The sequence below is a fragment of the Arabidopsis lyrata genome (assembly GCF_000004255.2).
Source record: "Arabidopsis lyrata subsp. lyrata unplaced genomic scaffold ARALYscaffold_7, whole genome shotgun sequence".
In the NCBI taxonomy this organism is placed as follows: domain Eukaryota; kingdom Viridiplantae; phylum Streptophyta; class Magnoliopsida; order Brassicales; family Brassicaceae; genus Arabidopsis; species Arabidopsis lyrata.
This window is the reverse complement of record NW_003302549.1, coordinates 14,098,668-14,107,954: the sequence shown is the minus strand read 5'-3', so window position 1 is coordinate 14,107,954 and position 9,287 is coordinate 14,098,668. Positions and strand designations below refer to the sequence as shown.

General features: G+C 34.8%; 1 protein-coding gene across 1 annotated transcript; it reads left to right on the top strand.

Annotated features, from left to right (window-relative positions):
• Nucleotides 1-1,506: 1,506 nt before the first annotated feature.
• Nucleotides 1,507-7,189, top strand: LOC110226848 (protein ACCELERATED CELL DEATH 6-like). Its single transcript, XM_021019654.1, has 5 exons — nucleotides 1,507-1,736; nucleotides 1,979-2,082; nucleotides 4,914-5,690; nucleotides 5,834-6,363; nucleotides 6,443-7,189. The coding sequence occupies exons 1-5, from the start codon at nucleotides 1,708-1,710 to the stop codon at nucleotides 7,088-7,090; spliced, it is 2,088 nt and encodes a 695-aa protein (XP_020875313.1). The 5' UTR covers nucleotides 1,507-1,707; the 3' UTR covers nucleotides 7,091-7,189.
• The last annotated feature ends 2,098 nt before the right edge of the window (nucleotides 7,190-9,287 follow it).

The following is a 9,287-nucleotide window of genomic DNA, read 5'->3' as shown; positions in this document are numbered from 1 at the left end:
CTAGGATTTTTCTTTCACCAGTTTTAGTCAAGAAGAGTATCGAGCCCTTTCCTTTTATGTCAATACACGAATCGTCTCCGAATCTTACTCTACCTGTGACCATCTCATTCATCTTGTAAAACCAAGCACGCTGTCCTGTCATGTGATTGCTCGCCCCATTGTCAAGATACCAAGTTTTTTCAGAACATACTTCAAAGTTTTTTAGGCATCACATTGTTCTCATTCAAGTATACTACTTCGTGCATCATAAGAGATTCTGCGTCTTCAGTATTATCTTCCTCTTTCTCTTGTGTCTCTTGAAGCTTGATCAATTTTAAAAGCCTATCCGGACAATTAGAAGCATAATGCCCTGTTTTGTCACATCGGTAACAAGTCACTTTGGGCTTGTCTCTTTGAACAAACTCTTTCTGTTGATATCCATATTCTCTGGATTGGTAACCAAATCTGCCTCGGCCTCTTCCAAAACGACCGCGGCCTCTTCCTCTGCCTCCATCTTGTGACTCTGAGCTGACATACATGAGTTTGCTTTGATCTTCCTGCGAGTCTTCTTCATCGCAAACTCTATCTTCGTATGTTTTGAGTCTTCCTACAATATCTTCGAAGGTTGTTTTCTTGAGATCAAGAACTTGCTCTAGAGCTGCGATTATATGGATGTATTTCTTCCTAGGTAAGCTCTTGAGAAACTTCTTAACAACCTTTGTTTCTTCAATATTTTCCCCTAAGGATGCTGCTTTTGTAGAAATCTCAGAGATTCTCCCTGCAAAGTCATCAATTGTGTCACTTTCTTTCATCTTCAGCCTATCAAACTCATTCATAAGAGTCTGTAATCTTGCTTCTCTCACTCGTTCAGCACCAAGGTTTCTGGCTTTTATGCCATCCCAGACACCTTTTGCAGTTTCATGTTCTCCAACTTGTAGGATCATCGACTCTGGTATAGATTGGAACAATAGAGCACGGGCCATATCATTCTTCTCTACGTCGTTGGAACCGGGATCGATTGTTTCCCACACCTTATGGACTCGGAGGGCTGCCTTCATCCTCATGACCCAAACTGTATAGTTGGAAGTTGTTAACATCGGACATTTTATAGATGAAGATCCTCCCTCCTTTGGTTGGTCACTCGTCGTGGCCAATTCACTCATATCTCACACGTTTAGAAACAAAGCTAGATAGCTCTGATACCAAATCTAGAATTGAATAATATGAATAAGAAGTTAAGAACACGTTTAAGAAAACACCTTCTTTATTAACTTTAGAACTAACTCAAACTAAAGTACTTCTTAATCTCTCTCAATTCTCTTAAGCTATATCACAACCCGATATATGCTTATATAGTAAACCTCAAAACCCTAATCATAACTCGACTAGGATTACATTAAATCTTATAGATAACTCCTAAAAGATCTAGCCTTATCACTTCATTAAACCGTTGCCTTGCGGTTCAAGTAATTGTCGGTTTACTTCTCAAGCTTAACCAACACTAATGAGTTAGTATAACTAGGGTCATCGTACGAAAACTCTGTGTGTGGTGGATTACATTTTTCATTTAAGACAAAGACAAGTTTAAAAAAGAAGATAAGAAGGACCTTACCTTAATTTATAGGAGACCACCACTCCTCCCGATTATCATGACTCGAGACTTTGACAACTCTTAAAATTAAGGGACGAACTTACAGTGTCAATCTCGTCAACCTTTAGCAACTCCTCATGCATCACTCATTTTCTTCTTCTACTTCGTAAGTCTTTCTCTGCCCCCTCTTCATGCAATGGACAATGGTTGGCTTTTTTTGTTTGTGGTCATGGAATTTAGTAACTATTAGGATATAGTTACTTAGATACGATTCTATCAAGACTAGGCAATCTGTATGTGTATAAATACTCTTCTACTCTATTGAGTATTGAATAAAGCAAGAGTACATTACGTTATATTTCAGTAACTTAAATCTGTGTTTTCAAACAATTTTTGTGATGATTTTAGGTTCGAGATGGATGGTTCTGGAACAGATCTAGATAGAATTGAGGCACAAAGGCCAACGGATGTGTCTCACGGTCAACGGAACGGAACATACATAAGTGCCGGAGGTACGAGTGACTCATAGGGGACTCCATAAATACTAAATATTCATTATATGTGCTTTATTAACAAGTATAGCTAGTGACTCCATTATGAAATAATTATTGACCCCTACCAAACCAATCTACATAAAGAACAAAAAAAAACTATTCTAGTACTTTATTCTTGTTAAAAATAACTAGGACTTAGACATCGCGGGGAAAAAGATTTCAGGCTATTTTGAAGAAAAACGAAATGTCATAATGAATTGAGACAACAAGTTTCAAAACAATATTTTTTAACAATAAATAAAGATATATATATTTTACAAAAAAAAATATGATAAAGAAACGTAAACTCTCACAAATACTTTTTAAGAATTGTATTATTATTAGAAAATATTATGGTGAAACAATACGACCATAAATAAAAATTATTACACAAAAAGTTATAATGAGTAGAAGCAATTTTTCAATTTTCTAAACTATTATAAATATAACTAGCTATAAAAATATATTCATCAAAATATTACGATAAAAAGACGTAATATTTTTAATTGTATTATGTTAAAAAGAGACAATCTTCATAGAGATGAAAGTTTAAATAGATAAATTGTTTGTAAAAGACACAATTATTAGAACTAAGTGTATGTGCTAAAAACACGAATAAAACATGGTGATAAGATAATACTCTAGATGAACAGATATAACTTTAGTTAATGCTTTATTCAAAAAAAAAAAGTCTTAGTTAATGCCCTAAAAAATGTATCACAAAAGGCAATATTGCAACGGTTCATCAAATATACATAAAGTTGTAATAATTCATCAAATAAACTAAAGTTGCAATGATTCATCAAATATATCAAATACTGTAACAGTTCATCAAATAAACCAAATGTTACAACGGTTCATTAGATAATCCAAAATATTCATTGGTTCGTCAAATAAACCAAATGTTACTATGTTCTATTAAACGGTAGCAACATATTCATTTATAGTAATTAAAATTAAAAATTTGATGAAGAACTATAACCAAAAGAAGTGACCGTAGAATATACCAAATGTTGCAATGGTTCGTCAAATAAACTAAAGATTACCACGGTTCATAAAATAGAACCAAAACTTGCAATAATTTGTCAAATAAACCAAATATTGCAACGGTTCAATTAAACGTTTAAAATTTCATTTAATTATATTTTAGTAACTAAAACTGAAATAATAGTTTAGAGAGAGTTATACCGAAAGACGTGACTTTAGATAATTAAATGTTATAATGGTTTATAAAATAAACCAAGAGTTGCATTTGTTCGTGAAATAAACTAAATGTTGTAATGGTTCAACTAAACGGTTGCAACCGTTTACGAAAAGTTACGATAAAAAAAAAAAGTAACCGTAGAAGACATTTATTCGGATCGCAACTTTCTAAAAAAATTCAACCTTATAATATATATTTTTAGTTTTTCAAAAATTAAATGTTTTAACGATTTATAAAATAAATCAAAAATTATAATTGTTTGTTAAATAAAGTACATGTTGCAATGGTTCAACTAAACATCGCAATTGTTTATGAGGTGTTACGATAAAAAGATGCAACCGTAGAAAATATTTATTCAGATTGCAACTTTTTGAAAAAACAACCATATAATATATGTTTTAGTTTTAAAACCAAAATTTAAATCTATATAATATGAGACATAACTTTAAATGAATCATTACACATTCATTCAACGCTTCCCCGGCGGGGTAAGAAAGTAAGATTGAACTACTGAATAAGAGAAGCATTGTGATTTCCTTGATTTAAGGACTTTACCGGTTTCGTCCCGAAACATGTCGACGCAAAACAAAACAACAAGAAAACACCCTAGGTTTGATTACTCAGCTGGGAGAACTTCCTGCCAGGGCGATCCTTCCTTCCCTTCCTTCCATTATACCGGGCCGGGGAGAGGGTAGACCTACTTTCCTCACAGGAGAGTGTCGACGCGCTCTTCCCCAGTCGTGTTGAAGAAGTTTGAGGGAATGGGAGAACCAGTAATCCCAGTAATCCCAGGAATAGGAGGTAAGGAGATTAGTTGGTTAGGAGGGAATCCCAGCAATATTAGCAATGAGGTGATGAGAAGTGAATGAATTAGAAAGAAGAAGTAAGGAAATGAGACGACTTTTTCTTGCAACTATGAAGACACAACCGTAAACTGAAAAGATACGACTGTTATTTGCACAAATATAACTGTAAAAAAAACTGTAAATATGTTAACGAAGAGATGCAATAAAAGACACAACCGTAAATATATCAACGAAAAGACGCAACCAAAATAACCGATTTAAACGAAAGATTGCGATAAAAAGACGCAACCGTTCAGATATGCAAATGGTATTTATTATATTGCTATTATATATAGATTAAGAACTACTGTAATAGTAATGTACCTATCCAAGTTTTATACTATGATTTTGTAAAAAATCTACCGAATTTGTTTCTAACAAACGCACCAGATTCTTTTTCCCTTGTGAATTATCAACAACAACAAATCATAAACACTTAAAATTTAGATTAATTTTGCATTGAATCTTAGGTAAAGATATTTCTGATTTTATTAATTTATTTTATTATGATATGTACAAATTTATATTTTAGATTTATAAGTTATAAGATTCCATAGTTGAACTCATAAACTTTGTATCATGAAACGGATGAGTGGTTGATTCCATTGGTGACATAAAACGGTAAAAAAAAAAAAAAAAAAAAATTGATAAGCAATGCAAAAATACTAAATAGTTAGAAGTGGTAAAAGTTAGGGTAAGAGATGATTGTACAAAAACTTTCTATATATCTAATAAATAACATACTATGATTTTTTGTTTAGCTCCGCTACTCGCCACGAACATACCCCGTTCAAATGATTCCTTTCAAAACGGAGGAGATGGCGCCACTCCACCTACGGGAGACACCGAATCTGTGCCAGAGTATCTTACTAACCTTAGATTGTCGGATTTTTTCGCTTTCCCTGGTGAAGATGTCCAGATGACTCCGGAGATTTTTAGTGGAATGAGTGATGGGAAGAAAGAATGTCTGGAGAAGTTGAGAAGCCAAGGAATGCCAATGGCACGTCTCAAGAGCAACACAGGAGATTCAATTCTTCATCTTGCTGCTACATGGGGTCATCTAGAACTAGTGAAGGAGATTGTCTCTGAATGTCCGCGCCTTCTCTTGGAGCCAAACTCGAGAGGTAAGACACCGCTTCATGTGGCGGCTCATGGCGGTCATACCCCTGTTATTGAGGCTTTTGTTAAGACGGTAACATTTGCTTCAGCTAGATTGTGTACTGAAGAGAGTGAGAGACTGAATCCATATGTTCTCAAGGACACAAATGGAAATACTGCTCTGCACTACGCCATTAAAGGGCACTATTTCGAGATGGCTACATGTCTGGTGAACGCGAACCAGGATGCTCCTTTTCTTGGAAATAACAAGGGAGAATCTTCCTTGTTAATGGCAGTATATTTTGGATATGTGTCCCTTGTGAAATTGATTTTGAAAACTACTGGCAACGAGGACCTTGAAGAGAAGAAGTCTAAATTAGATTCAAAGTTACAAGGGAAAAAATATCTTGCACATGCTGCTTTGATGGCCAAGAGTAAAGGTTTGTTTTTCGCATTAACTAGTAGGCATTTAGTCTGTTCAAATTATGTAACACCAGTTTGAGATGGCAACTTCCTCTCCAAGAGGATAACAATCTTCCTATGTAGTACGTATACTAATTGTTGTTCCCAATTGTTTGAACAGATGTCTTTGATTTTATTCTTGTTGAATATCCAAGTCTTATTGACGAGCGAGATAAAGATGGTAAGACTTGTCTATCAGTCGGAGCATATGAAGGGTATTATGAAGAAGTATGCAATCTCTTAGACCGATCAACAAAGGGTGTTTATGTCTGCGACCAAGATGGTTCCTTTCCAATTCATACAGCTGCAGAAAACGGTCATGAAAAAATTGTTGAAGAGTTTATAAAACGTTGTCCAGATTCAAAATACCTTCTTAACAAACTTGGTCAGAACGTTCTCCACATTGCAGCACAAAATGGTAAATTTTGGATTTCAGATTGGTTGATGAATAATAAAGATACGAAACATTTGGGTGTTGGGCAAGATGTGGACGGGAATACACCTTTGCACCTTGCCGTCATGAACTGGCACTTTGACTCCATTACTCATCTTGCTAACAGTAGCGAGATACTGAATTTACGAAACAAAAGCGACTTAAGCGCTAGGGAGATTGCCGAGTCACAGGTGAAACCCAACTACATCTTTCATGAGGTATGTCTAATTCCGTTTCATACAACACAGTTGATCCCTCATAAATGATATATAGCTTAACCCATTTTTTGGATTACAGAGGTGGACACTGGCGCTCTTATTATACGCTATTCACTCAAGTGGTTTGGAATCTGTAGAGTCATTAACAATACCATCAGAACCGATAGACCATAAGAATAACAGAGATTACGTAAGCACTCTTCTACTAGTAGCGGCTCTTGTAGCCACAGTGACGTTTGCTGCAGGTTTTACAATACCAGGTGGGTTTAACAGCGATGCCGAAAAACCCAACTTAGGCAGGGCAACTTTGGCCAAAAACCCGACTCTCTTCATTTTTCTGCTATTTGACATCTTGGCAATGCAAAGTTCTGTTGCAACAATATGTACTCTTATTTGGGCGCAATTGGGTGATCCACTACTCATCCGCGAATCTTTACATGTGGCCTTGCCCTTACTACTTTTTTCTTTACTATGCATGCCCATGGCATTCCTTTTTGGCGTGATCACTGCAATTGGGTATGTGAAATGGCTTTTAGTCATCATTAGCATTATATCTGGTTTATTCTTCCTTTGGGCAATATTTATCCTTGGCCCTCACGTCATGCTACAGCGGTCGCACCTTTCTCCCAAGTTTGCTGGTAAATTTCTCAAGACTTTTATGATGTCTAAAGACATATCTGAGATTTTTTTGCTTGTGATAGGGTATGTATTTTTTCGCCATTTCTAAGAGTTTGTAGCCTATTTAAAGGCATGGCAAGGAATGGTTCGTATGAATAAAGCATCGACAATATATTGATCAAATGTGACTTTTGTTCTCTTGAAGCAACAGAGCTACCAGATATGTCGGTTTCTTCAAGGAGTGGCATCTTGATAGAATTCATACCTAGTTCTCGTTGGAGATACAATCCAAGTCCCACATCGGAAGTTTGATGGGACAATCAATAATATATAAAGGGTTAGGGCCAATCCACTAATTGTCAATTGGTTTTTAGTTGGAAGCCCAAAATTAGCCCAAATTTAACAGTTCTATCAGAATTATATGTAGTTGTAGAAATCCAGAAAAGTGCCTAATTAGAAGAGATTTTACGGGTTTGCTTATCTCTCGAAATTTAATTCAACCTTATACACGTACAAAGCAATGCTTAACAATCATTCTTTGGTGGTCAAACATAACACTTTGGGAAAGGAGATCTGTTGCAACAGAATTCGTCTGGACACCAAAGGTTTGGGGATGGTCTAAGATTTTGGTTTGGTGCTTTTTCCAATGCTAACTATTAACTTTACTGTGCGGTAAAGCACGGGTAGATTTCCTAGTTATAATAAAATAATTAATGTTTTGCTAAAAGTCGTTGACTAAAGTATGATGTCCATGATGAAAAGAAAAAGTTTCAAGCTATCGTAGATTATTTTTGCCTGTAAATACAGCAACAGTATAAACTAATAAACTTGCGATAAAGTTAGATTTCAGGTATTCCTAGTTTTCCTATAATCAATGGCTCACTAGAGCTTGTCTATAAGTTTCTGCTATCTCAACTTGCTCTCTGGTTTGGTTAGTTGGCTTACCTACAACATTGAAACCGTAACTAGGAAGATAGAAAATAAAACCCAATTAATCCAGAATTCTGTCTAAATCAAAACGAAGATAAAGAGATATATCATGAAGACGAACGAGTGATTCATATTAGGATATAGTTACTTAGATACGATTCTATCAAGACTAGGCAATCTGTATGTGTATAAATACTCTTCTACTCTATTGAGTATTGAATAAAGCAAGAGTACATTACGTTATATTTCAGTAACTTAAATCTGTGTTTTCAAACAATTTTTGTGATGATTTTAGGTTTGAGATGGATGGTTCTGGAACAGATCTAGATAGAATTGAGGCACAAAGGCCAACGGATGTGTCTCACGGTCAACGGAACGGAACATACATAAGTGCCGGAGGTACGAGTGACTCATAGGGGACTCCATAAATACTAAATATTCATTATATGTGCTTTATTAACAAGTATAGCTAGTGACTCCATTATGAAATAATTATTGACCCCTACCAAACCAATCTACATAAAGAACAAAAAAAAAACTATTCTAGTACTTTATTCTTGTTAAAAATAACTAGGACTTAGACATCGCGGGGGAAAAGATTTCAGGCTATTTTGAAATCGCCTGAGTCATAGGGGACTCCACAAATTCAAAATATTCATTATATGTGACTCCAATATGAAATAATTATTGACCCCTGCGAAAACAATCTTTGTCTTATGAGTCTTAAACATCGACAATCATAAATACTTCAAATTTAGATTTTTTTTTTCCGGAACTTAAATTAATTTTGCACTGAATTTTAGGTATAGACATTTCTGATTTTATTAACAAATTTTATTTTTATATGTACAAATTTATATTTTAGATTTATCATAAGTTAAAAGATTCCGTAGTTGAACTCATAAATTTTGTATTATGAAATATAAGATGAGTGGTTGATCCATTGGTGACATAAACAGGTAAAAAAAAAATAACAAAAAATTTCAGGTATTTGCTATGAACTTAGATTTCAGGTATTCCTACAATCAATGGCTCACTAGAGCTTGTCTATAAGTTTCTGCTATTGCAACTTGCTCTCTGGCTTGGTTAGTTGGCTTACCTACAACAGTGAAACCGTAACTAGGAAGATATAATAAAACCCAATTAATCCAGAATTCTGTCTAAATCAAAACGAAGATAATGAGAGAGATCATGAAGACGAACGAGTGATTCATATCACAAACAGAGTCACGCTTGTCACTTTGTTCCAGAAAAATACAAATTTGGACTTTTTTTTTTTGGTTTTGTAGGAGACGACTTCAAAGTCTTTCTAATGAGTTAGTATAACTAGGGTCATCGTACGAAAACTCTGTGTGTGGTGGATTACATTTTTCATT